The sequence below is a fragment of the Electrophorus electricus genome, chromosome 10, assembly GCF_013358815.1.
Source record: "Electrophorus electricus isolate fEleEle1 chromosome 10, fEleEle1.pri, whole genome shotgun sequence".
NCBI classification, from domain to species: domain Eukaryota; kingdom Metazoa; phylum Chordata; class Actinopteri; order Gymnotiformes; family Gymnotidae; genus Electrophorus; species Electrophorus electricus.
Genome location: NC_049544.1, coordinates 12,708,298 through 12,735,922, shown reverse-complemented (window position 1 = coordinate 12,735,922; position 27,625 = coordinate 12,708,298). Strand labels below are relative to the sequence as shown.

The 27,625-nt window shown below is 40.8% G+C and overlaps 1 protein-coding gene across 19 annotated transcripts in view; it reads right to left on the bottom strand.

Annotated features, from left to right (window-relative positions):
• plecb (plectin b) overlaps positions 1-27,625 on the bottom strand; it is a 104,584-nt gene that overhangs the window by 12,464 nt on the left and 64,495 nt on the right. For 7 of the 19 annotated variants that reach the window (XM_035531216.1, XM_035531222.1, XM_035531224.1 and 4 more), the window contains 32 exons: positions 22,295-22,356; positions 18,725-18,739; positions 17,871-17,960; positions 17,062-17,097; positions 15,888-15,965; positions 15,669-15,761; positions 14,359-14,525; positions 11,746-11,861; positions 11,448-11,554; positions 10,519-10,638; positions 9,566-9,661; positions 9,327-9,454; positions 8,131-8,224; positions 7,694-7,848; positions 7,262-7,580; positions 7,033-7,110; positions 6,780-6,941; positions 6,520-6,624; positions 6,332-6,427; positions 5,020-5,145; positions 4,765-4,917; positions 4,525-4,679; positions 4,195-4,321; positions 3,729-3,912; positions 3,576-3,596; positions 2,738-2,895; positions 2,393-2,568; positions 2,135-2,273; positions 1,681-2,037; positions 1,315-1,398; positions 1,110-1,214; positions 844-942 (listed from right to left, as the gene is read on the bottom strand). In XM_035531216.1, the coding sequence (XP_035387109.1) occupies positions 844-942; positions 1,110-1,214; positions 1,315-1,398; positions 1,681-2,037; positions 2,135-2,273; positions 2,393-2,568; positions 2,738-2,895; positions 3,576-3,596; positions 3,729-3,912; positions 4,195-4,321; positions 4,525-4,679; positions 4,765-4,917; positions 5,020-5,145; positions 6,332-6,427; positions 6,520-6,624; positions 6,780-6,941; positions 7,033-7,110; positions 7,262-7,580; positions 7,694-7,848; positions 8,131-8,224; positions 9,327-9,454; positions 9,566-9,661; positions 10,519-10,638; positions 11,448-11,554; positions 11,746-11,861; positions 14,359-14,525; positions 15,669-15,761; positions 15,888-15,965; positions 17,062-17,097; positions 17,871-17,960; positions 18,725-18,739; positions 22,295-22,356 (4,001 nt within the window). The remainder of the gene's footprint in view (positions 1-843; positions 943-1,109; positions 1,215-1,314; positions 1,399-1,680; positions 2,038-2,134; positions 2,274-2,392; positions 2,569-2,737; positions 2,896-3,575; positions 3,597-3,728; positions 3,913-4,194; positions 4,322-4,524; positions 4,680-4,764; positions 4,918-5,019; positions 5,146-6,331; positions 6,428-6,519; positions 6,625-6,779; positions 6,942-7,032; positions 7,111-7,261; positions 7,581-7,693; positions 7,849-8,130; positions 8,225-9,326; positions 9,455-9,565; positions 9,662-10,518; positions 10,639-11,447; positions 11,555-11,745; positions 11,862-14,358; positions 14,526-15,668; positions 15,762-15,887; positions 15,966-17,061; positions 17,098-17,870; positions 17,961-18,724; positions 18,740-22,294; positions 22,357-27,625) is intronic. The other 12 variants (XM_035531217.1, XM_035531223.1, XM_035531226.1 and 9 more) reach the window with 6 other exon arrangements.

Sequence of the window (27,625 nt, the reverse complement as noted above, 5' to 3'; positions counted from 1 at the left end):
AAGTGAAGAAATCAGTTCAAGGCATACAGTAGGGCTTAGATACTGAGTGAAAATAATAAATAAAAAGTAGCTTCAACAACATGATTGTCAGGGTATAATCTGAGAACATTTCAATATATGAAATATGTCTGCAAATAAAAGAAATATTACAATTAATTGCTGGCACTAATTTGATCTCTCAAATTCATCTAAATGTTTTGTAAGGTTTTCAATTCAATGCCTACCACCAGGTTAAAAAATCTTTAGATCCAGATGTGAGCTGAGCATTTCAACAGAATTCTAAATTCCATACTGACAATCCTATTAGAGGATATCTGCTTGCATGAATCGGGATATGGGTCATTCTGTGACAAATCACTTTGACTCATCACCCATCACAGCTCTGTGAGCCATTTAAACCATTAAAAGCTGCAGAGTAATGTTTAAACCATCTGTTATTTGTAAATAATTGATATGAGATGATTATGACTGTAAAAGATTACTGAGGGTGGAAGGGTGCCTCAAAACAGAATAGATTTTCCACTTGATTTTCTTTGTATGCATTGGCAAAAAAGTAAAATGGTGACATGACTTCCTATGTAGTGGCTCCACACTATATGATGAATAACTTTCTTTCATCAAATGACTGAAAAAACAATTAAGTTTTGTTATGACTGATTTAATGTGCATTTATGCCTCCAGTAATACGCTATTTCAAACCTCCTCAGCACATGACAAAGTGTTTGTCTAGTCATCCATACATTAAATATGTGCATTTGTAAAAATTGCTGGTGAGTAGTTTGTGATAGTGTTAATGTGTTGGTTTTGTTTAGTACAGTTCAGTCCCATGGAAATGCCACGCACCTCCTCATCCTCTAGCCGGGTCTGTGTGTCTTTGATGAACTTGATGTACTGGCTGGTCAATGTCATCAATTCACTATAGCGAGTTCTCAGTGTTACATACTATGGAGGGAAACAAAAAGCATTTTAATGTTTGAAATGTTAGGATATTTTAAAGACATATTTTGATATGCACCAGAGCTCTTACATTTTGAACAACTACACAGGTATATTACACTATGTAAGTACAATGGTAAAATAACAGCAACAGAGAATGTACTTTCACACACCTCCTGAATTATGTTATCAGAGGCAGATTCCACTTTGGTTTTCTTCAGAGGAGATGTCAGGGGTTCTGCCTGGGCATTGTAAGCCACCAGCTGCAGTTCATAATCCTGCAAAAGGTAAAAGTTTGTAAAAGGTATTTAATGGGAAAATGGGTCAAAACTGCATAAACAAGAAAATGTGGAACAAGTGCATGCTTCTATCACTTACCTTAATGGTGTCAATGTAAGCCTTGGCATATTTCTGACATTCATCTACTTTCTCTTTGTTTTTCTCAATCTCCTCCAGAAGTTTCTATGAGTGTTAAGTAAGTACATTGGAATTGTTGTCTTAGCATATTAATAAGATACATAGTTAGTCTTAAGTTCAGGTTTCATTGTGATTATAGCATTAAAGATATATATTTGTGCATATGACTGCATAAGTTCCTTGCAAGTTCCTTGCAAGACATAAAGGACATATAAGACATGAATGTTTTCACATTCCCAAATACCAGTGAAGAGGAATGCACTGGATAGGACTCAAAGTTCAGTCTAATCAGACATTTCTTAAGGACAAGTTCATGTGATTTGTTACCTTTTCCTGAGCAAGCTGTTCTTTCAGTGTCTTGCTGTCAACAATGGGCACAGCCTGGATCTTCTCCTGCCGCTGCTTGGCGTCTGCAATCCAGTGGATAAGCCAGTCATAGCTCTCACGGTAATAGCCCAGATGTCTGCCCAGTTGCTCCAGCTCGCGCTGGCGCAGGTCGATCTGGGCAAAGACAGCGTGCCAGCGCTCCTGCAGGCTGCCCAGGTGCTGCTTGTAGTGGTCCAGTTCAGCATCTCTCTCTCTGTGCACCTGGGCCATGCGCTCGCTCACTATAATTGCCTTGGCTAGCTGTCCCTCGAGGGCATCAAATGCAGGCTGCTGGCCCTCTGCCTCTCCACGCATTTTCTACAGACAGTGAAGGACAAACGGGAATAAAAATGCACGTGTGTATTGATGCACGCGCTCAAACATTTGACGATGTCAGGACTTTGTTTTAGAATACCTTGAGTTCAGCATGGTAGGTATCCACTTCCTTGGTATCTGTGGGCACCTTATAGACCTCACGGAGGCGATCTTCATACTTCTTGAGAATGTCCTCAGTCCCTAGTGTATTCCGGATCACCACCTCTATTGTCTTAAGCCTGTAACAGGAGCAATGCTCTTAAATTATTTGTTTAATTATTGGTTTACTTCCAGCAGGCAGTGATGGTCAAAGACAATCATACTAGAGAGACAGGTTTGAAAACAGACTGATCCTTACTTTTCTAGATATACTGAAGACAAGCTGTAGGTATGGTCCATCTTCTGTAGGGTGATGTCCAGCTCAGACCGGAGGACTGGAGTGCTCGACTGCTCAGGAGATGCTAGTACTTCTTCTGCCTTCTGAGCCACATTATCTAGGTTCTTCTTAATGCCCTCCAGCTCAACATGTACTCTCTGCAGAAGTGACATAGAAGTGGAATTATTATTATTATTATTATTATTAAGTTGGCTATTTATACTGAGATAAAAGAATGAGTTAAAGAATTCACATCATTGATGCTCTACATAAACAAATACCATGAATGATAAGTGACTGAAAGGAGAATTCAGTACTGGGTCTTACTTTCTGGTCTGTGGTCTTTTGGAGGCAGTCCTTGAGTGGGTCTTTTTCGACAGGCTGGCGTATGTGGGCCACAGTGCGAGACTCGCAGTCTTCAATCTGTAAGCGCAGGTCTTTAATCTGGGAGATGTAGGTCTTACACACGGACTCATCCTGATCACCTGTGTAAAACACATCACATCTCTGAGCCACATTTTGTGTAAAGGGGAGCAGAGGTTCTCAGATTCAGTTTTAGTGACAAACTGCCTGCGCATATTTAAGTTTGTCTCACTCCCATAACACCTGAACCATTTCACTGAATCCTCATGAACTGCATCATGAAGGAAATCTTGAAACTGTGTTAGCAGTGGATCCTCAAGACTAGAGTTGAGAACCCTTGACTAGAACATATCCAAGTAGAAGAGATGCAGAATTATGTGTATAGCATCAAACATGCATGCATCTCACTCTTTTCACAGTAGTCCACAAGCATTCAACCACAGCATACTTTAGAAGGTTGCATTTATTCCACTGTAGCAATGAGCTTTTCACTGACAAATAAAACGTAATAGTTACAAATCATTCAGGATGTGCTACTTGCTGTTGTGCTGAGAGACATACACAATCAGCCAGACTGACCATAAAAGATACGAGAAACACTCACAAACATGAGTGTAGACTGTATACATAGGAGACAAAAAGCATGCTCTCACTCCTTTGAGATCAACAGTTAGCTAAGCACAGTGAGAAACAGCAAGCGAACGAAATGAACTAACGGGAACCATGAGCTCATTTTTGTATTTTTGGAGCTGATAACAAAATCACTGTCTGCAAAAGCAGCGTCCAGTTGCATGAGACTCACCCCTTGATTTGATAACTGGTCCTGTAAAGTGAATTCCACAGTTACCACATAATACATGCTAATGTCACCCTGACTATCACAGGATTTTTTTCATTATCTTCAGCTAATTGCACTTTGTCAAAAGGGTCTCTATACAGGGTTGGGTGAGCTCACTTTTCTCCATAGTCCGGAGCAGTTTCTCATAGTGTTGTGTTGTCATCTTGTAGTCTTTCTCCATCTGCATGCGGTCCTCTGGACTGAACTGCTGGGAGTTTGCAGTGTCTCGTAGGAAGTCCTGGTAGTGAAGCTCCAGGTTCCGTAAAATCTGCCTGTACTCATCCACTTTCATCGTCCTCAGCTACAAAATAGGCACACCAAAAGCAAGTAAGTTAGGTTTGTAAGTTAGGTTTGTTATTTTGTGGACATATACACAGTTTTGCACAATATGTTTAGTCCACCTTTGTAGGAAATTAAAATACTTGAACTAAAAAAAAAATTGTTCATTTTTTTTTTTTTAGCCACAAAAGCAAAAAGCTGAGGTAAGCTTTTTCTTGACTGTGAAATCAGTCAAATTCATTTAAAAGACATTAAAAATGGAAGGTTTTGTTCCTTTATGCACACTCTGAACAGGAGAACGAACCATGGTGATGTTCCATGTGCGGATGAACTGGATGTCCTTCATCAGGTACTGCCAGGACAGCAGGCCCTTCATGTCAGCATGCAGTTTCTGCCACAGAGTCGACATCTGCTGGAGTCCAGTATCCAGACTGCCAGGGAAAAAAACAACCATACAAAGGTCATTAATCTTGAAATGCAGTGATATTAACAGAGTATAAGAAATGATGTACACTGAAGGAAGCTCAAAAGCATAGAGAATCCCTGCCTCACTGCCTAAAGCAGTAATGTGAAGAACATATTTTCCTCTGAGAGTAATCATGACTGATTTGGGTTTGCAGCAGTAAACACTCACTTTGACACACTCTCTAAAGCCTCTTTGTTGACTGGAGGTACGAGGAAGCACACTGATGGGACAGTGGCCTCACTGCCTGAACGGTTCAACACCTTCCACTTATGGGGCTGTGAGTTGTTCAGAAGTGCGCATTCATCTCCCTTGTGCACAGTGATCTGTTCACAAAGGAGAAAACAACATAAGCAAATTGTGCAAAGTGACAGGTGATGTGTGTACATAGGCGAGTGTGGCTTTGCTCACCTCCATCTGTTTGAAGTCACACACGGCCTGGACCGGCAGTTTGCCTTTGATGGCCGTGGTGGGGTTACGAGGCTTCAGCTGCACGACGCTCTTGGCTCTCCTGTTGAGGCCAGCCACGTGAGTCTTAAACTCATTCAGATGCTCCTTCTCCTCCTAGGAGGTATAATTCAGTGTAAGCATTGCCCTGCCTGTCTAGACATTCGTTTGAGGTGCAGTGAACTGAGCGGAAGTGGAAAGCGTCATGTGGGCACCTACCAAAGTGTCCTGCAGAAGGTCTTCCAGGCGAGTGGCTGTGGTAGACCGCTCACATGTATACTTCTTTTTCATTGTGTCTTGCATCTTCTTCATCTTCTCCTCTGCCTCTTTTACATCAGCAAAGAACTGCAGAGAGTTTTGAAAGAAAGTAAATCCCAAGAGGAGCATAGTTGTATGCTTATTGTCACGATTAGAGCCTCCTAGCTTCCATGTTCCATGTTTTCTGTTTTGTGTATTTTAGTTCCATGCTGTAGTTTCATTTTCTCCGACCCTCATTTGATTTTCCAAACCTGTCACTCATTTCTAGCCTTATTAAGTTGTATTGTATGTATTTAAACCTTGTCTGATTCCCTGTGCTGTTTGCTGTTTATTGTGTTTGAATGTATTGGATGTGTGTAAGCCCGTCTTTGTTTCAAAGCCTCTGTTTACGTTAGCCTGTTTGATTCTACACGTTTTGTTTTTCCTTACCTCCGTATGTTACTTCTTAGTTTCTGTTATAGCTGCTTTACGTTTGCCTTCGTGTGCTTTTGGTTTGTGTTTCCTAGCCTTCGATTATCCTAGCCCTTGTTTTTGTTATGTATTCTAAAACTCTCTGTATTGGCTCTATGACCCTGGACTACTCTGATTATGACTCTGGATTTGACTTTTTAGTAAATCTTGCTCTTCTGCACACATGTGTCTGCCTCCTTACTGCTTTACGTTACACTTATTATACAGGTCAAAATGGTCATAAATTAGGATAATAATAATAATAATAATAATAATAATAATAATATAATAAAGGTATTTTAAGCACACTTTACAAAGTGCTTAACAGAAAATAAACATGACACAGTAGTATAATAAAGCTTTGTGCATCCTGTGTACTGTCACTTCCACCTCCCCACAAGTCACGTGGTACGTGCAGGGGGTTTCATCTTGTTTGTAACCACGCCCTTTGTAAGTGCACGCACCTGTACAGGGTTTAATGTCTTGTGTCTTTTGTCTATTTAAATCTCTGATAGTGTGTGTACTGTGTTGGTCATTGTGAGTCTGCAGTTCTATGTAAATACTTGTGTGTAGTCCGTGTTAAAACATTATTGTAGTCTGTGTTTAGTTTAGTTTAATGTATACGCAATGTCCGATGTTAATGTTGTGTGTGAGTGCCACCGTTATTCGTGTGTGATGTCAATAAATGTCTCACTATATCGAGGGAGTCTGTGTGTCCTGCTCCACACCCTTCGGCACTCGGGCCAGCAGATTCGTTACATGTACTACTTCACTTCAGGAAGGACTTTGCCAAAAATAAATAAGAAAATGTTACAAAACTGACCTGATAGTATGCAGTATTCTCTTTGAGATGAGCCTCAATACAACAACAAAGCTGAAGGATCCAACTCCACTGAGTCTGCAGGGCTGCAGTGAAAGCCTGGGACAAAAGCAGAGAATGAGCAAAAATGTGGTGAACAAAACATACAAGATGTAACCCAGTATTGCAGAATGGACCAGATTGTCTTTCACCTCAACAGTCTTTTTGCCTGGGTGACCCTCCTTTATCAGTCTGTCCCCAGCGGTCTGGATATCGCTAATCTTCTTCTCCTTGAGCTCCAGCTCCCTCATCAGGCCCTGTGTCACAACCACCAAATTATGAGACAAAGCAAAAGGCAGTATAATCCAAACATTCTACAAATAAAGCTCTTCTTATCATTCAGTTAAAGCAAGTGTATTCTAATGAAAAAGATATTGAGCAGGCGGTTTATAAGGAATTTAATGTGACTTACAGAGTAGTTCTCTTTCTTTGCAGTCATGTTGGTGTTGCGGTCGCTCCAGTCATAGTTGACCTCCTCCTCCTCCTTGTCATTGAGCCACATCAACTCTTTAGTGGCAGCACTGACAAAAGCGTGGAGCTGGTCGAGGTTCCTCAGGCGAGACTTAGATAAGTTCTGTATTGGAGTAACAGCCAGGCATGTCACATCATTTATGCTCTACGTAAACAAACACTGAATGATAAGTGACTGAAAGAGTGATGCTCACCATGAGCCTGGCATACTGAAGATCCAGTTTAGCCAGGTACTCTCTGTATGTACTCTTGCTGACAGGGGAGAGTTGATTCTAAAACACATCAGAAATATAAATGTTACATTTGCCAATACAGCTTACAAAGCAATGCAATACTAATAAATCTATTCATTGTAAATGACCTTATGATACTCTCCCCACAAAGTATTGGGGTCTGAGTAATTAGAATTCAGTGCTAATTTACCTCATCAGCTCGGGCCCGCTCAATCTTGGCCTTAAAGTCCTCAACTGTTTGGTGAAGGCCTCTGTGGCTGCCCAACTGGGACTCCACAGTAGGCAGGTCGGAGCCCCACTCTGCTGTCTCAAGCCTACGCTGGTTCTCCTCCACCCAAGCCAACAGGTCCTGGATGTAGCGCAGGGTAACGTCATCCAGCTCTGGACGCATGCGTTGGCTTGACACCTGCGTCTGAACCAGAGAGGCCTGGGCAGGCATGACACCTGACTTCAATCGCAGGTTGTAGTCACTGCGTAGGTTCACCAGACGCTCATGAAGTCGGTAAACTCTAGGAGAATAATTTTCAAAGTTATTCGATACCTTCCTCTTCATTTCCAATCTGGGATCAGCCCTACCATGTAAGGACCTCATGAAATGACAAATCAGAAACTTTTTTCACACCTGCGGTACATCTGCTCAGCCTGAAGGTGGCGCCCGTCTTTAAGAATTTGCACATCATTGAAGAGGAGACGGATCATGCCGTCAGCTTTGTCCAAGTCCCTCTCCAGCTCGGCTGAATGCTGGGCCGACTTTCCTGCATTCAGGAGTCGGATGTCCTACAGCAGCGACAGACCAATTATAGCATCATTAGCCTACATCACTCTTACAGATGGCAGGGAGAATATGGAGAATAGGTCTGATGTAAACCCTTCATAGACTGCCTTAGCTTTAAATTCAGCATGAATAGGAATGTGCAAAGAGGGAGAGTCAGAAATTCAGGGGATCTAATTAGGGCACTGTTGCTCAGTGCCTGCTCTGGCGTTACTCTCTGCCATGGAGGTCTGAAGGTATAGCCCCCAGAGCAGTCTGTGTGCTGCTGGGCTGCTGGGCTTACTCACCGACTGCAGGACGGTCTCCAGCTGGTTCAGCTGCTCCTCACACACACCAGACTCCATCTGCACTTTACTAACGATTCGCTGGAGCCTCTCTAGCCTGCATCACAATACAGCATGAACCAATTACTAAACAAGTCTTTCATTTGTTTGTGGGTGAAACCAGAGTTAAAGTATAAGTGTTAAACTATTTTAGGATAAAGACACTACAAAAAGTCATGAAACACAAAAATTCTGATGCATTATGAAGATAAAATAGAACAAAATAAAAATTAAGAACAGAAGAATAATCAATCAATGTTGATGGAAGGTTTTGTAAACATCACACTCACAGCCTCCCTGGATGAAGCAAGTATTCCAACCCATATGGGTCTGCCACAAATGCCATGACTGACTATCCAAAGTTTCTCAGGTCTTCATCCAAAACACCAAACAAAAAACATGCTCATCCTACACAGTCTCACTTGTCATGGGACTCAGAGCTGCTGTACAGAGCTACATAGCTGCTGTTCGGAGCCAAGTATCTGAGCTGCTTGGTCAGCCATTCCATAGCAAAGTCCAATGAAAGGAACTTCCCTGAGAGCTGCACTACTTCCTAATACACAAGCAAAACCCCTGCCTTGTGACTGGGATGAGCCTTATATAACAAGCCTTAGCCTCCTCACAAAAGATACTGACCTCTGTCTCCAATTATATCTCCTCACGACAGTCATATCATGCATTTTCAAGAACATATGGTTACATAAAAAATGATCTGCTGTACATTCTCTATATTTCCAGTTTTAAGAGTAGATATAAGGAAAACAGCAAATATACCGGGGAAACAAATTCCAAATAAAATGTAGCAAAGCATTTAGAACCTTAGATGAAGGCACTATTATAATAAGCAAGCAGAAACTAGATACAGGGAATGGATACAAAAGCTTGTCTTCAGGTCACCTACTCCAATAGTACTGAGGTAATGGCTTTAGACATGAATAGTTTCTTGACTGTCTCATACAAGGAGGAAGACTGTCTGGCATGGTCATCTGATTCCTAACTGTTTTGTTTACTAAATGTCATGTCACTATTAAGACAAGTCACAATTAACTGTGTGAAGAGGCTGGTTTAAAGAACGCAGACATCCTAAAATGACATCTACACACCTGGCTGGGGTGAGTCATCAGGCAAACTGTCTTCACAAAGTTTATATTATCGCTCACCTCTCAAACTCAGTTCTAAGCAGCCTTTCTCTCTCTAGGATGGCCACATGAAGTCGTCCCCATTCTTTCTCCACATCGATAGGGTGGTAACCAGGAGGGACTTTGATTTGACCCGCTTGAACTGCACTCTGACAAAATATTCGGACAAAACAGGTAGCAAATCACTAAAAGTATGAGTCCACATTAAAACTAGAAGTTATGCTAGCTAAACAATATGTGTTTGGAAATTTGACACCCACCTCAAAAGACTGGTAAATATGTTTGGAACGGTCCTTGTCTGACTCTTTGGCTGGCAGTTCAGTCTCTTTGAACCTCAAAAACTGACGCCAAAGGATCTGTAATTCAAAAGCTGTTTTGTTTAACATGCTTAAATGTACAAACCCCCCCCCCCCCAAAAAAAAAAACCCAGACACAAATATGTAAATGCAGTAACTGTGCCAAAGACACAGACAGAGCTTCCTGACTTCTTGCTGGTGTGAATGGCCTTATGCTGCTAATTCATATTCTTATTTCACATTTTCAGTGGTGCTGTAAATGAGATAAACACAGCTTGTACTGAACAACAAAAAGAAATGGCTAAAAGAGTATTTGAATGGCACAAAAGTTAAACATGAGAAAAATTTAATATTTACTGTCACTCACAAGTGGAGCAAAGAATCAATTATTTTGTGCTATAAATATATTCGTTTTGTGCCAGTCTATGACTTAAATCATTTTAAGATGGTAGGTGCTTTAAATGAAATGTAACACAATTACAGGCAGGTTTTTGAGATCAGTCTTTTGGAAACCCAACTCTGTGTAACTAGTCGATTACTCAACCTGTAGGGAGTGGTACAGACTCTTTCTCAGATTAGCACAGATAAAAATCTGCCTCGAGGTCTTGATTGTACTACAGAGCTGACACACCCTTATGTGGGTGGACCATTCAACCGCCTACAATGAAATAACCTCACTCCTGAAGCAGACACACATGCAATGTTTACTGTGCTGCTAAATAGCGTGACTTATTCACTTAAAGCAATGTCTGCCTTCTCATACTGATGTCCCCTCAGATGGGAAGATACAACAGTCAGTGTTTTCATGATTGCACTGATAACAGTGTTGCCAGTTGTAATACACAAAAGGAAGACCACACTTTGCACATCTCTATAAATATACAGACAGCAGCTGCACTGGCTGCACTGATCCTCACCTCAATCTCCTCGTAGCTGGCGGGGAACTTCCTCTCCTCAAAGATGACGATATGGTGTCTGATCCACTGCAGTAGAATGGTGACTAGCTCGTAGTACTCCTGCCAACGCAGCTCCAGCTCCTACGTGCACGCACACATACACCACTTCAGTAGCAGACAGGAAAACCATTCTTTCCTACTGCTAATTCACCAACTCACACACCGTGCTCACTGAATTAGGTTCCAACAATTCTGGCCCTGTTTTCCTATATGCAGAAGGGAAAGAGGGAATGGGGATTTGAGGGACTCTGACTAGAACTTATCAGATGGCATGCTGAATGCTCATAAGATATTTGTAGGATATGACACTCCATTTGACAGGAGCTTGATGTGGCCAACTACAGCATAGTATGGAGGTAAAAACCTAAGCAGCTGTTATACTGTGAATTGCAAAACATCTATTAACCTTGAAACAATACACAACCACCCTGCATAAATTTATAAACCACAAAGCAAAACATTATTATTATTCAGCAAACTGATCATGAATAAGTTAAAAGAGCAAAATGTCGAACAGTAAGACTAACTGAAATTGGGTTAGCAGAACTTAAGAATGTTATGGCACAAAGTTCTATCATTATATATATATATATATATATATATATATATATATATATATATATATATATATATATATATATATATATATATATATATATATATATATATAAATAAAACAGAACCCTGACAGGGAATCAAAACAAACTCCAAAACTCAAAACAAATACTGCGGCATCTAAAGGGATCACGGTGTCTAAATTGCTCCATCTGTGAGATTTCAGTACAGGCCATGGACACTGTTTAAGATAGCATATGTATGAAGCGGTGAGCAGAGAGGGCACTGGACATCCACAACACGTTTTTATTGTTTGTTTGCAACTGAAAACTCACGTTGACTCGGACACCATCCGGAACGTCAGGTGCACGCGGCATGGCGTCATAAAGAGAAGACACATATGTAATGATAGACTTCTCATCAGGGTGAGGCACGTCCACATCTGAAAGCATATCAACCATTCAAATGAAATTTTTCTGCATATGAACACTGAGGATCTGAGGATGTTTACATAAACAAATCATCATTAAAATTGCTGGCTGTCAGGTCTTCATTCTCATTACTAACAAAAAAGACCTACTATTCTGAACAATAACTAACAGACATTCTGCTGGCAGAAAATTGAACGCGCACCCTCAGGGTCAAGCAGGCGTGTGACACCCAGCTCTCTCTCAGCCACGGTGAAGGCCTGCTCCAGGTTCTCCAGGTTGGTCTGGCGATACACCTTTGACATGTCGATGAATCTGGGCCTGGGGAGAAAAACCAGCATGAGCATGCCATCAGTAGCACTGTGTGGGACCAGGGTAGTTGAGCTAAAGGACGGCCAACTGCCCATCACGGGACACGGCCAAACTTGGGTTTTGGGACCATGGAAGAATATTATAAGAGTAGCCAGTACTGATAGAAATTATCGTGAAAATCAGGGACTAAACATATTGTTACGTGCTCAGACCATGTCAGGCGTTTTCACCTACAGAGAATCAAAGGAGACTCTACACACTGTAACTAACTGTACAGGCTAAATGGGTTGAAACAAATAAAGCACCAACAAGCTGAATGGTACAATAATACTACAGACGCCCCTTGTACCTAGTGCAGCTCTAAAAGACAAAACTATAACACTTATTCATGCAGTTTTTTTTTTTTTTGCACAACTTGTCTTTGCACAAAATATCTTAGAATATTTGGGCTAGTTTGTTTCAGGATGAGAAGGATTCAATATTGATTTATGAGCTGGGATACAATGCCCAAAACACTGGTATCTGTAAATGACAGGCCCACCTGACCCATAAATAATGACTAACATCTGTCTCCTGAGGCATACAACCATCACTGACATGCCAATCATTAATCAGACAACTCTACTGCACAATAAAACACGGGAAAAAGTGCATTAATAGTGTACGGACTACATATCGAGTTGCATATATCAGCACAATGAGATTGTTTTTGCTAATTTGACCTGACCACTAACAACATGCATGTTAGCATAGGGAGGAACAGATTAATAAAGGAAGATCTGAGAGTCCAGACCGGTACAACTCTTTGACGTGTAGAGTGGAACGCACGGCGTAGTGGTCTTCGGGGCTGGGTGGAGCCACCAACCCCAAGCTTCCATCCTCCACCCTAACTGAAAGCTTGGGAGAGAGGCTCATTGAGTTCCAGCTTGGCACAATCTCAGCATCAGCCGTGTAGAACTCGTCAGTGGACCAAGCCCCTGGGCCCTGGGAGCCCATGCCTGAGTCGAGAGAGCCCTCGGAGGGGATCTCCTCGCATAGCATGACCACACGCTCCTCTGTGTCACTCAAGGAGCCCATGGTGCTGCTGCTGTTGGTCCGACGCTTCTTCAATGACAGCCTCCTCTTCAGGCTTAGCATGGTGTCTTCTTCTCAGAACAAATGTTTAGAAAAGAATCTGCTCCCAAACTAGGGAAATACTTTGTTTATCACTTATTTCCTTCTGAGCCTTTTCCCCTTTGTTATTGCACTTTACAACAGCAAATTCCTTATTAAGTGCTTCTCGGCATGAGCACAATCCACAAGCTTAGCATTTTACATCATTAAGAAATCATGCCTCCTTGTGGTGCCTGGATATCACTGCTGCTGTATTCCTCTCTTCCACATGCAGTCCCAGATTTCTTTAGCAGAGCAAAATATTACGCAGTATGTGTATCTTTGAAGTTCTCAGGTGTTGCAGTCACTTGCCGATTCCTATAAGCTCACGTGGCTTCCCCACAATACCTTTAATCAGCTTGAAAACTAGACATTCAATCAAATCATGGAATATGTATTCCTGTCACCAAAACAAGCACAGACAACCAGTTCATGGTCAAATGAAAGGGTCTGTAGTAGGTCCCATCTTCTTCTGGAGCTGCAGGTAAAAACCTCCTCACTCTTTCTACAGAGAAGCAGCTCTGTCAGCTACACAGGGTGGTGTTGTCTGACCCTCTGCCACTGTGAAAGTGGAAGGAAAATAGGGCGTAGCCAAGCTCTGCAGGTACATGTTAATGCTTTATAGAACAGTGCCCTGCAGGAATGCCTATCTCCCCTGTTATAATGACACCCCATGCACCACGCCTTAAAATATTTTTCTCTTTAACTCTCTCTGCCCTGCAAGCCTCTTTCACTCTTGCAGCCTCTCCCTCTTTTGTTCTCTTAAGATCCACAGAAAAAAAAACTATTATCCAAGAGCCAGATTATTGTTTACTTTAAAAACACACTGAGAACTGATGCCAATACTTGTTTTAATATAAGTTTTAATGTAACTATGACACTATAGTACAGATACCAATACATCTACCTGACTGTAAATAATTTTATGATGGATAATTGTTTTCTTTAAAGCTTAGTAAATGTATTTGCATGCCCAAATAGATGTGCTTTTTCCACTATAAAGTGCCAGTCATGAGGAATAATACTCCTGTGGCATTCCAGACTATGACAATTATTGAAATATTTGGTTTCTAATAAGGGGATCTTATTCCCCTGCATTCAACACAAGTCTGGTCAAGAATGGGGCACAATATGTGCCAAATATGTCTTCTTCCAAAAGCATTTCCTCCTATCATATTTAAGTAAATGTCCATCTATTTGTGTTTTTGAACTGACTGCAATTTGCAACTTAACTCAAAAAGGCACAGTAATAATGTGACATTATCCTTCAGCTATAAAGGCCTTACAGAGTGAAACACAGTCTCGACAGTCTGAACGCTAGGGGGTCTTCTGTGACTTACTCACAAGCACTTACTCATGTCTGTGAATGACAGCGTTGAAGAGCTTGCCGTCCCTCCAGCTGGTGGTGAAATTGTCACAGCGCAGGCCTGGGTAGCCCTCCACCATGTGCTGGGACCATAACAGTAACTTCTCTTTGGCTGACATGTCATCTGACTGCCCATTCACCTGGATGTCTGAAATCTGTCAGGTACAAAAAACAAGTAAGCAGTTTAACTCTGCCAATTTGGGTAGCTGCAGAAATAGTGTTATGCTATGAATCAATATATATCCAGCATATATGAATTTAAATCTTACAAGCATACCAAATCACTGGGAATCTACAAATAAAAGAGACTGTATTTGAATGCACTTCCAAAGACAAAAATGTTCCAGTGAATACCATTGACCTCCAGGTTGTGATCCTGAGAACCTTAACAACATTCAAATGATCCACGCTGAGGGGGAAACTGGGTACATGTAATGCAGCTGTTTTGGAAACAACATCTGGCTTCTGTTTCGTTCAAGGATTATGGTGTGTCTGAAATCTAGACTAAAGGAACTGTTGGACTGTTTAAAACTGTTTTCATTTTAAATCAAAGATGTTGCAAAGGCAATGTCAACTTATGGCGCAATCGGTAAGGAGAAAAACACTGGCTTGGGCCAAGCATGAGCCCAGCCTGGGAATGAAATCTTGCATTATTTAATTTCCTGCCTAAAGTCTAAACCATTACCCTCATGAGACAAAGCAAATGAGTCATACTCAGTAGGGGTTCCCTTGTGTTCTCTCCATAGTCCAGACACTCCACCCTAATGGTGGTCCTATCTGCAACAGACACTGTCTGACTCACCACGGACTTGTAAAAATCAGACATTTTTCATCAGAGGCACAACGGACCAAAATAAATTCCCATGGAGTAAAATTGCTACACATTCCAATTGACTTTGTCTCTGATGTTGACTAGTCTAGTTTGGTTTCAGATTTCTTAGTGACAACTCATGGCATGATTGTTCTGTGCTCATCAGATCATACAAGCAGAACTGGAAATTAGGCTCAGAAAACATTATCTTCAAGAGTGAGATTTCATAATAGTTTAAATGAGTATATATAGTAGATTTAGTTATACAAGTAGATATAGTGACCCACAACCCATGATTACAAAGTCATTAGAAAAAGAAGAGGAAATTAATCTTGTGAAATAACCGAGAGTGTGATTATATGACATTTGAATGTTATGACCCAAAATCCCCCAAAGGATGGAGTGATTCAAATGGATTGGCCCAGAATAGACAGGAGACCAGTGGAGATAAATGGTATTGGAACTCAACACTGACAGAGCTGGAGACCTGGAAGTGGAGAATGATGGTCCATATGAGTCCCAGTGTAAGCTTGGGGTTTCCGTCTGCTATGTCATCATTTCTAATATTCACCAGCTTGACCTGCCGCAGAAGTGAAAAAAATTACAGGATCTTGAGAAACTTCAAAGTCATCCCATGGACATCAAAAGAGTTTTTATAAAGGAAAGCAATGAACCTATGTGCTTTCGCCATACGGGTTTGTCTTACCTGCCGGTGTTTAAGGAAATCCAGTGCTATGTTTACATTCTGAAGCTTATGGAAGCGCATGCGGCCTTTCTCCCGAGGCTGGGGAAAGACAGAGAAGAGACATATCAGAATGTGCAAATGGAAGACAGAAACCAAGACCAAGGTGCTTATATAGACTTTATGATGCCACTGTCCTTGACTGATAAAAAGGGAAACCGTGGTGAAAAAGCACCCATTGCCATAGATTTCCTTTTAGTCTCAGTAATACCAGGTCATATAACAGATATGTGCTTAAAGAGCAGAAAACATAACATTTAGAAAGAACATTTCAATGGATTAAGGGCCAACAGGGGTAATCAGATATTTATATTATTTCAAGAAACACATTTTTGTTTGAAGTATCTCCGGCATTGGTTACACACCCAAAACATGAGCTGAAGGTTCAGACAGATGAAGACAGAGTGAGAAAGAGCATGACTAATTCATGCAACTGGCAAGCCAATTACCAAGTTAGTAGCAAAGGAAACAGCCAGGCTTTGTCAATATTTTTATGTCATTTTTCATGTTTGGAATGGGAGATCTAGATGACATTTTCAAGTTAGAAAATGTTTTGGGTTGGTGAATTGGAACCAAAGACTATAGTAGGCAAGCCTTCAGCTTTGTGTCATCACAAGATTTTAAAACTGGAAAATTAGAAACTTAACAAAAAAAAATTATGAACAATTTTTAAAAATTGGGCAGTGGCAGCTCAGAGGTTATGGTACTTAACTTGTAATCAGAAGGTTGCCAGTTCAAGCCTCACCACTGCCAAGTTGCCACTGTTGGGCCCCTGAGCGAGGCCCATAACTCTCCATTGCTCAAGTTGTACTCAATCAAAATTATAAGTTTCTTTGGATAAAAGCGTCAGCTAAATTTCAAACATGTAAATTCAGTGATTCTTATGGAAAAATATAATCCAATTTAATTAGTTAAAATCATTCCATCCTATCTGAAACCCTATCCTTTTTTTGGTTGTTTTTATATAGCTTATTTATTAATTAGGGCTGCAAATAAATTTTAACTAGCAAGTCCACAAAAAATGTTGGACAATATGAAAAATAAATGGACAATATGGACAGACAGTAAATGATGTCATCCACTGCTGGTCCTGTGCTGTCATATGAGAGAAAATCACCTAGAAGACGAACCCACTCACCAACCGCAAGCTCCTCACAACGTCCCTCTCCCTCGACTAGCCCCAGCAAGAGCAGTGCAAAGAGAGGAGGCAAAGGCCACAGGAAACAGGTCAAAGGTCAGCATTCATAGGAAGGGAGGAACAGAAGGAATAGGAGAGGGAGGCAGAGAAGAGGGAGTCAAACAGGTGGCACACAGTTCAAAGAGAGAAGGCAAGGAGTGAAGCTAATGAGTCGAAGTGAAGAGCAGTTCAACAGCTTGGTGTCAGGCTAGCAGAAAAAGGTTTGCATGGAACACCTGAAACCCAATGTTTTGGGTGTGATTCAATCACCTGCTGAGGTTCGTTGCTGAATATTAAAAAACAACAAACATTTTAGCAAATAAAATATTTTAAATTAAAATGTTGGATTAAAATGAGTGCAGATACATATGTAATAGTTTCATAGAGTTCTGCATTTAAACCAAAAGCCACTCTAATTATTGGACATGTAAGAGTTCAGATATTCAGTTGAGGGCTAGGCTCAAACTCTTTGTGTGTGGGGTTAGTTCTGGCTATAGGGCAAATGGCTAGGCTCAGCCCTATACCCAGATTAGTTGGGTGTGGGATTAGTTCTGGTTATGGATCTGAGGGCTTGGCTCAGACTCGTTGGGTGTGGGATTAGTTCTGGCTATGTGGCTGAGGCCTAGGCTCAAATTCGTTGGGTGTGGGATTAGTTCTGGCTATGGGACTGAGAGCTATTTTCAGACTCTTTGGGTCTGGGATTAGTTCTGGCTATGGGGCTGCAGAGACTTAGCAGGGTTGTTCACAGGCACAGAGGCAGACAAGCTCACCAGTGTCTCCCCAGAGAGCACCTCCAGCAGAGAGATCAGGTTATGTCCATCTCGCAGGTCTTCATACAGATCAGTCACATGACGCTGGGCCTGAGTGCCGAGAGGCATAGAATATAATTTAGTTCAAGACAGATACTGAAGAACAGTATTCCTCAATACACAGTGCTCCCTGTATCTGGAAAGCAAAAGCATCGAAGCTTTAGCATTTGGTTTTAGTGTTCAGTAGGATTCACTCAAGCAAGACCATCAGTTTCAGATGTGAACAGGGCAGGAATGCAGATCCTCAGGCGGGTAAGCGGCCTCATCTTCACTACAGACACACCTGGCCAAATGTTGGCTATCATCTTTGACAACTGATTTATTAGATTGTGAGGGCATTAATGACATAGACATACAACCCTCCCTCCTCCTGTTTAACTCTCACTCATAATTACACATACACGCAACTGTGTGCAGGGGCTTGAGACAGTGAAACCAAGCAGTGCTTTAATGATATATTCTTACAAAATAGGAGACTCAATAAATAAATAATTAAAGGTGTTTGAGTAAAACACAATTTAGCTATGTGTTGTAATTCATGGATATTGCAAGATGCACAAAGTGATGGGTAAAGTCAAGCACTAATAGATTACTTATGCTGTTGCATTTTTGTTCAAATCTACTCTTCACCCTCAAAAACTTTAAGCAACATGAGCATGGATCAAAAGGAAAGCATGGCTCTGTGCAGTCTGACAATGACAGCATCAGAGGCCGTCAGCCGAGCAGGCCAGCCTTGGGGCAGAGAGGGACTCATGCAGGGCTGAGCTCAGGATGGAACCCAGTCTTGCTGGGGCCTGCATACACATGGCACCTACCTCTGCTCTCCAGTGCTGCATGAAGAGATGAATGAGGAGGTGAATGGAGGAAGGCAGGAATGAGTGAAAGGAGAGCAGAAAGAGCAGACGAATGAGAACAGAATGGTGAAGACGAATGAGAACAGAATGGCGATTCAAGTGGGAAAAAGAAGACAAAAACAAACAAAATTAAGCATTTATATGAATCATGAAAGGTGACGATTAAATCCAGTGTCCTTAGCCAATTTTCTATTGTGAAGCGTTCAGAAGATTTGAAAAACAAAACAAAACAAAAAAAAAACTTCACAGCTGTACAAATTTTCATGACGGTATTGAAAAACAGAAGGTGCTAATTGTTGGCCCTCAAGACCAGATGACATAAACCAGAGTGATGCTACATTAACTCAATATGTAATTACTGCAAAAATTACTGTGTGCTCTGTAACTAAACCTGATGGAGCAATGTAACCTGATTTTTTTTTTATTTGCAAAGATTTAGGTTTGGCTATTGAATAACATTACAAAACCATTCCAAACCGTCACAACAAACATTCTGCTCTCAACATAATGTGTGTAATATAAAGACTGTTCCTCTAACAACTTCATCGGATCTCAATTATATCTAATAAAAATTAGATTGGCAACAATTTACAGAAATATGTTTTCATGATGTTCAAATCAGTCTTTAATTTAGTACCCTTGACACATCTTTATTTCAGAAGCGCTCTTCCTACAGAGCAGTAGCCAAACAACTGAGGTGTAAGGGAAGACAGAGATATTGCCACCAGGGATCACTGTTGCAACATTATACATTATGTGTTAAAAGCTTCTGCTTCACAAACTCCCCTGCAGCAGGTCCTCTGCTGATCACTACATTCAACCCACTGGAAGACCAACTGGGATATGAGCAGGTGGTAGCAGAGAACTTCACTGCAGTCAACTTCACTGCAATGTAGTGCATTCAAGTTTACAGCAGTCAGAAGCTAACATTCATCTGCTAGCATACTCGATTAACAGCTTTTTAAAAAAAAGCCTGACTCTATTAACAAGTAAGTTTGCAAAGCCTTAGTCTCCACTGGCTCCATGATTAACATGACCAGTCCATCAGCACGGGGTAATACTGTGTGCCGTTGCTGTTGTGTTAAAGGACAGCTATATGCCCTATTGTGCTACATTTCTGCTGTTGACACGTACAACCACAGTGTAAATTGAGCACTCTCTGTTAAGTGAAGTGATTACTCTTTGTCTGTTTGCAGCTTTCAAGGTCAAATCCATTCATGTAATCAGCAGAATAATTTTCTAGTAAGATAACCCTCAGGTAGACAGATTTGTAGTTATGGACACAAAACAAGGTAACCTGGATTTGGTGTGCTCGGTAAATTATCAGAAATAATCTCTTTTTCTGAAGCCTGTATTTAAGTATTGACTGTTCCACACACAAACCAATATTTTTGGCTCTTTTCCAAGCTTTCTTATTGCTGAACACCTTTCAAAGGAGTGACTTAAGTAAATGAGAGCACACATCTACACCTCCCAATAGCTGCCTCCAACCTAGGGTTGGGCCTGAGTGGCCATAAAGCCATTTTCCGAATCTTTCTCCACTAACTGACTAATAACATGTCATAATTGTTCTGCATTCCACTTTTTATCTTCATTGCAGCTGGGATAAATTTCTCTAGGTAGGGCAATCCAGTTTAGCAATGGCCTGTAATGTTGCTATAATTAAATTTACACTATAACAGAAGACAACACGGGATACATCGATATTTGCAGGATTAATCTCATATGAACTATGAGAGACTGTTTTTATTCAAGACTCTGAGTTTGAGTTGGTGATCACGACAACTGGTTACCAGCCATTGTATCCCACTGGAGCTTCACTGAACTTAGCATCTGGCCATTCTGCATTGTTAAAATCACTTCAGAAATCTACAGAGGTCAGATCTGTGTGGAACATTTATGTTGAAAGAACAACACTTTTTGTGTTTAGATGACAGAAATATATGTTTCCATGCAATATTAGAGCTACTGGTTTTTTCCAGGGGAGATGGATGCATCAGCTGGTTTATGTATTTTAAATCATGTTGTTTCCTACATTCCAAAATCAGTGAGAGAGTACAGAGAGGTCTCCCTAACAAATCTATGATTGGCAATCAACCTCATCTATTCCCTTGTTTAAGATGATAAACAGGGCATTGACTTCCAATGTAGTTTGAGTGACTGAGGAAGTTCTCTAGCTGAATCCAGGAGATTCTACAGAAGGCAGACTGGCTCTGTGAGGCAGCCAGCCACCCACATTCTAGCATATGTCTGCCTCTCCAGAGAGGAGTAAAACGAATCCAGATGTCTGTGACTCATTCTCACATCCACACAGCCAGCAACTCTCAAAACAGTGTGTGTGCTTGTCTTCAGGCAAGAGCTGTGAGGTTTGGCATTACACTGGCCTTTCACAAAACAGTCTTTTGTGCTGCAAGGGCTTTCTTTTTTTTGTTGGTTATGTGAATGGACCTCTTTAGCTTTTTCGAGAGACTGATCCATATAAACAGAAGCCCTTCCAAGCTCGGCCTTATTACCTTACTAGTAGCTTTTTAATAAATGAAAAATAACACAGCACATCATGTTCATATAGGAGTATCTTCAGCAGGAGATGTTTTTTGTTTACTAATGAGACATTTTAGGGTGAGGGGGTTGCCTATTCTTGGCTGCCTCTATATGCTCAAAATTCTTCACCCATTGTGGCTAAAGAATTATAAATTGGCTAGTTTATAACATTCATTAAATACCTCTGAGTTAACTAAGCTCAAAGAATGGTGCTATGAATAGCTTGCTGACAACTGACAATACTGAGGAATACGGTACATTTCACTCCTCACATTACCTGTGGTTCAGTGTTTTGTTGCCTGGGTGGTGTTCATTTATCATGTCCTTTACCATGCATTATTGAAGGACACTTGAGGGCACATTGTAGATTTTGACAGTGATGGGCTTCTGTATTGTAAACATTGTTTGTTGCAATGTTGCCATGGATGGTGTTGCCTTTTTCCTTCAGTATACCTGCTTTGTAAGCCTGAATGAAGCATATTATTCCCCTGTTGTCATTACTGCAATCAAAGCATTGTATATTAAACTGAAGCCTTTTACATACATGGAAGATCCCTTAAGCAAGATTTAACTATGCTGCTTCTTTATGACCTCTGCTTCCACCTCACTCCAATTTTGGTAATTAATAGGCATATGCTCTTATAATAAAGATCAAACCTCACCACAACACTAAATTTTAACATCAGAAAACAGTCAACCCAACCTCATTCACTAAGATGATTCAGGATAAAAGTATTTCTTGCAGGTCTAGGGTACTAAATATACTGCTAATTGAGAGTGTCTTTGCTTTTTACAACATTTGTTTTAAATTGTAAATGTATTTTAGTGATTGAGAATCATACTTGACTTGACATTCTGGGAACCCACTGAGCACATTATCAGTCTTTTGTTAGTGTGTTTAGATGTGGAATGGCTTGGGACAGGATGCTGCCAATGTAAAGCAAGAAGAGTTCTGAGAAATGAGAACCAAGGGTTAAGAACATGAATTACCTTTACCAGGTGTTTGTTCACCCATTTTGTGAATGTCTTTTTCTGCACTCTGTCCCGTTCATCTGCAAATGAACAAAAAGAAACAAATATTAAAGACATTCAAAGATTCTAAATCACACATCAAAGCAGCAATATTCAGGAGCAGAGGCAGAAGAATGAAGCTATTTCTCAGGGACAACAGAGATGACATTGATAGTGTCAGCTTTCTAACACTGATCAAATCTGCAGGCCTAACAATCCCATTAAATGGGAAGAATTCTATGTATAATGACAGTCTGAATCCCCCTTGATGCAACCTGACCAAAGTCATATCATGTCAGAATGACGACCTGAGCAGCTCTTTGCAGAGACTTGCCTCTAAATTCATACCAAGCCTCTAGCACAAGCTGGCTCTGGGACGGGAGCATCTGAAAGAGGTGTGCACTTGGCAGTTTTCACGCACATTCTTAAACAGTGCCACCGAGAACCACTGTGAGAGAAGGTGAAAGCTGAAGAGTCTGCACTCAGTGAGGCCTCAGGCATTACAAACGTAGAGACAACACACAGAAAACAGAAAAACCACTACCACTGCTCTCCAACAAAACAGACTTCATAAACAGGCATTTTAAACACACACAAATACTGATGTAGTAAACATTGCATTGTATTTTTTAGAGAAACAGGATTGAAATAAATTAACTGAACACAGTGGCTGTGTTAAATTAAGAATTATAATTAATAAACGCAAAAATGTTTCAGTATTAACGTAGCACATTTAAATTGGTTGCAAGCTACAGTACCACAGTTACAGTTTACCACACTTGCTATGCCTACATTGTAATTAGGTATGAAGCCTACTTAGCTTGGCAGTTTTTAAAATAAAAAATCAGTTAAAATGTGCAGCCGGCTTGTGTAATATGGGACCAACATACTTGCTTTTGCTCCTCATAGGAGCTCCATGACTCCATAAAATATCATTTTTTTTATATTAATGGGAAAGTAAAAATCCCTTGTGCTTAATGCTTAGATGATCCTAATAGCAAAAAGCAGAGATAAACCATTACAATGACTGCAGCCTCAAGAGTATATCACATGCACAACAGAGAAAGTCAACTTTGAGCATCAATGCTCATGAAGCTGAAATGACAGTAGCCTCATTTGACTACTCCCCATCACCCAGTTTTGGTGTTTCTCTCATGACATCAGCTAAATCTACTAAATCTCAGAGTTCATCAGAGGACTTAAAAGATTTTCCTGCTATGGCTACAATCTGTAACTGAAACCACAGAAACAAAGCAGAAGAAAAGGTTTTGGAATGGTAAGTTAAAGCTTTACATCACAAGTATTCAACCCCAGACCTTGATTTCAAATCTAGTCCTGGATTTTGCAAACTCTGGTAATGAACAGTGAATATAATTAAGCAGCTGCCTTTACGAATACTATGCAAATGGAGGGTAGAAAATCTGTTGTACTTGGTCCTTGAGGTCTGTGATTTGACTCCTTATGTCATATTGCATTAATTAACTACCTGTGATTATAAAACCAAGGAATGAATTTGGATTTGAGGTTTGGAGCTCAATACCTTGGTTGAAGTGACATGAATCAAAACAAATGAAATGCTAAAACCTTTAAAGCACAGTCCATTCTCTACGACTGAAACAGAGAGAGATTTGCTCCATCAGGCCAGCACTGACACGCCTTCAGGTTACACTTTCTCTACATTTCTCTGTTGGGTGGAGTAAGGAGCAAATGTTATTGATCATCGTTGCCATGGCGATTACCAGAGAGCGGAAACTAGTTGAACTTTGACCAAAGAGGGTGGAGTGATCCTCGTTCATCAATAAAAGGCTTTATGTTTGGTTGATCCCAATTCAAAGATACTGTGTGGATTATAGCAGCTAAACAATCAGGGACTGGTCTTGAGTAGCCCTAGACATTGAGTATTTGCTCAAGTCATCTGAAGACCCAGCACTTTGACCTCAGGATCATTGAATTCCACCTGATTCATCTCACAGTTATTGCATTACAGTGCTAGTGGTTAAGCTGTCACTGCTACAATTAGCTTCACAATTGACCTCACCAGCAATGAAATGATCAGGCATGTTGAAATCTGATACCTGCCTTTGCCTCCATCCATCCCCTAATTCTGACTTGATCAATGATCAGCTGCAATGCTCAGTGTAAAGAGAGCAGGAGAAAAATAAGCTAAACATTAGTCAAATATTAAACTTGCATTTTTGGTGCCAAAAAACCCCTATTTGTTCTTAATAATGTATGTTTTTCCATTTACAAAAGACTAAAAGAGCAGGAGGATGTAGATTATGAGATAAAAGGGGTGTGGTCAGTGACATTTCTTACCTGATTTTTCTGCATTTTCACTGCCAATCTTTGACAGTAAAGTACAACAATAAGATCACACCCTTATTTGCGAAATAAGAATGTAAAGATAAGGGAGGTCCTGATAAAGTCCATCAGAAGCAGAACAACTATGAGAACAACTTAAGCTGCACAACAACCTTGTAAGTACAGTTCCTGTTTACTGCTGTCCATGTGTACTATTTGGTCCAGAAAACAAGTACATTTTTAATCGAATTTTCAGTTAGGTTGTTAATGCAGAAAAGTACAGTTGTAATTTACACTCTAGGCAATACATCCAAACACAGAATTATACTAAAAAACGGTCACTTTCCAATGGAAAACACAGCCTCTTTTAGAAGACCCACATAACGAAATCAAACAGACCATAAACTAAAACTGGAAATGCAAGTAGATACAAATACAAAGGATTACTTCACCGCAGCCAGGTTTGCTCAAGCACACTGAACATTAGGTGCAAAAAGGAGCTGTCACTTAGGTACCTTTTCTGCCATCCATAGCTCTGAGCATGCCCTGGTGGAACACATCATCCGAGGGCAGTCTGGATCTGCCCAAGCTGTCAGCAGAATAATTCCTTAGTTTCTGTTGAGAGTTCATCTTTTCTGTGTCTTACGAGAGTAGAGTCAGTCTGGAGTTTTCTTTCCCCTGTGTATAAACCTTGTCTCTACAGACCCACAGTCCTCTGTAGGTGCCTTATCCCCCTCACACTTTCACAGACGTGCCAGAGAGCTGGGCATCAACCTGCCACATAGACGTCGTGTTCCACTCCAAACTCGCTGTCTCTTCCTCGCGCCTCAGTTCTGTTCTCCCTTCGTTAGCTCCCGTTTCCTTTCTGACTTTTTCCCCCCTCAGCATAAATGATGCCTATAGGTGAGTCTGGGCCTGTCTCTGTGCTGCTCTGACAGCTGTTTTACTATGCATTTGGAGGACATGGCAAGCTGGGCTCCACCCGCCCTTTGCTCTGCCGTGTCACGTTGGTTGTGGCTAGGACAGGAAAGGGGGGAGGGACTGGGAGGGTGAGTGCACAAGGTGTGGTGTCAAGTATACCTTGTGTATCACCCACATCATACACCCTCACACACACCTTAAGTCCTAGTTAGTGTAAGGAACAATAATCCATTATATGCAGAAGAAATCAAAGAAGAGTAATGCATACTACAGCCAGATACTATAATAGACACCATAAAAAACACAAATACTCAACACAATACAATAAAATGCATTATAATTTGACTATAATACATTTATGTGCATCATAAAATGGGAATATAACTAACCATAATTTATGACAACTTGACTTTATTTGCTCAATGTGATCACTTCTAATTGGGCTACAACTGAACTTTCTCCGTGTTCAAGTTCAGGCAGAGACATCTTTCATTATTAAGCACATGTAACATTCCTGAAACTGGTAATCATGAATTACTCACAGCGTCTGATCAGGCCGGAAGGGTGGGAGAAGGGGTGGGTGCTTGTACGATTACACAACTACCCTTCCCAAACCAGCCTCAGTATTTCACACTGCTGGCTTCCATGTAAATCATGTAGAAATAAATTAGCTACAAAATATGTGTTACAGTTCTGTTCCTGAAATACATTCCCAGGTAAATGTCTCCATTTACCAAAACTGTTGTATATCTTCTTTAGCCACCCTAAGATTGAACATTTTCCATCTCTATGACAGAACATTGAGTAATCTCTACGTAAATGTGAGGGATCACATCACACTTTCTCATTAGTCATATTTGTAGCTGAAATTATGAAGCTATGAAGTAGAAATTATGAAGCTTCCTGCATTGATCAAATAGCACAGCTTGTTAGGCATATTTTAAGCATTACAACACAGGATGTTTGGACATTCAATGGGCACATGATGTCTGCAAAGAGAGTCGTAATGCAGAAATGAGCAAGAGTATCTCACTTACATCCAATCCATCACTGCTAATCAGCTCTCTAGTGTGTCTAACCTCTAGTGTGTCTAAGTACTGTTCATTACCGTGACTGATCATTACCTGTTCAGGCTTGATACTTGCACTGTACATCTAAAATTGGGAATGTGTAAGGCAATGGGAGTGTAAAAGTATGTGTGTGTGTGTCTGTGTAAGTGTGCACGCGTCTGTGTGTATTCGTGTATTTATATTATGGTGTTTGATGGCTCCACAACAGACGTGGAGAGACACGCCTTAAATAATGACTTTAGCAACTCCATACAAGTATCCCTACAGGTGAAGGAATGAAGGTGTGGCAGAGGAGCTGAAACAAAATCCCCAGGAGCACAGGGCACACTGTCATAATGGAGCTCCCAGTTCAAATGATCAAAAGGTTCCTCGATGCCTACAAGACCACACCTTGCTTCTTGTGTTGAAATGAAAAAGAAAACAATCAGTAAAGAAAAAAATAATCAGCATGCATGCGGCAATTTGTATCACATCAATGATGTGAATGGAAAATGTATTACTGGATTATTGAAACCTGTCTCTGACCCACTGAAGTGGATCATTACAGTGTGAAGCCAGGGTCAATGCTCCAAGAGAGCCATACAGACTCACTTTCGCAAGCAAGTTGGAACAATGCTCAGGAAAACATGATAGACTGTGTGAAAAAATAACCCTTGGGGTAAAGACTCTCAAACCCTCTGTAAGAGGGGCTATCAGGAACCTTCAGCGAACCTGCCACTCAGAGCCACCTCCCCGCTTCCCACTGCATGAGATCATCTTCTATAAGACACAGCCAAGCTGCGCTTAGGCGTCACCATCACATCCTTCAGTGGAGCATGATTGAGATAACACAGGAATATAAATTATGAGTCAGCGGACTTAGCTAAAGTAGTACAACGAAAAAGATGAAAAAAGTACTTCTCGAACAGCTATTGTTCAAATAGTGTGCCATCACATTTGCATCTATCAGAGCAGTGGGAAAAATTAAGATATTGCTTTTTCATTGTATGTAGACAAAGAAGACAAAATGGCACAGTCC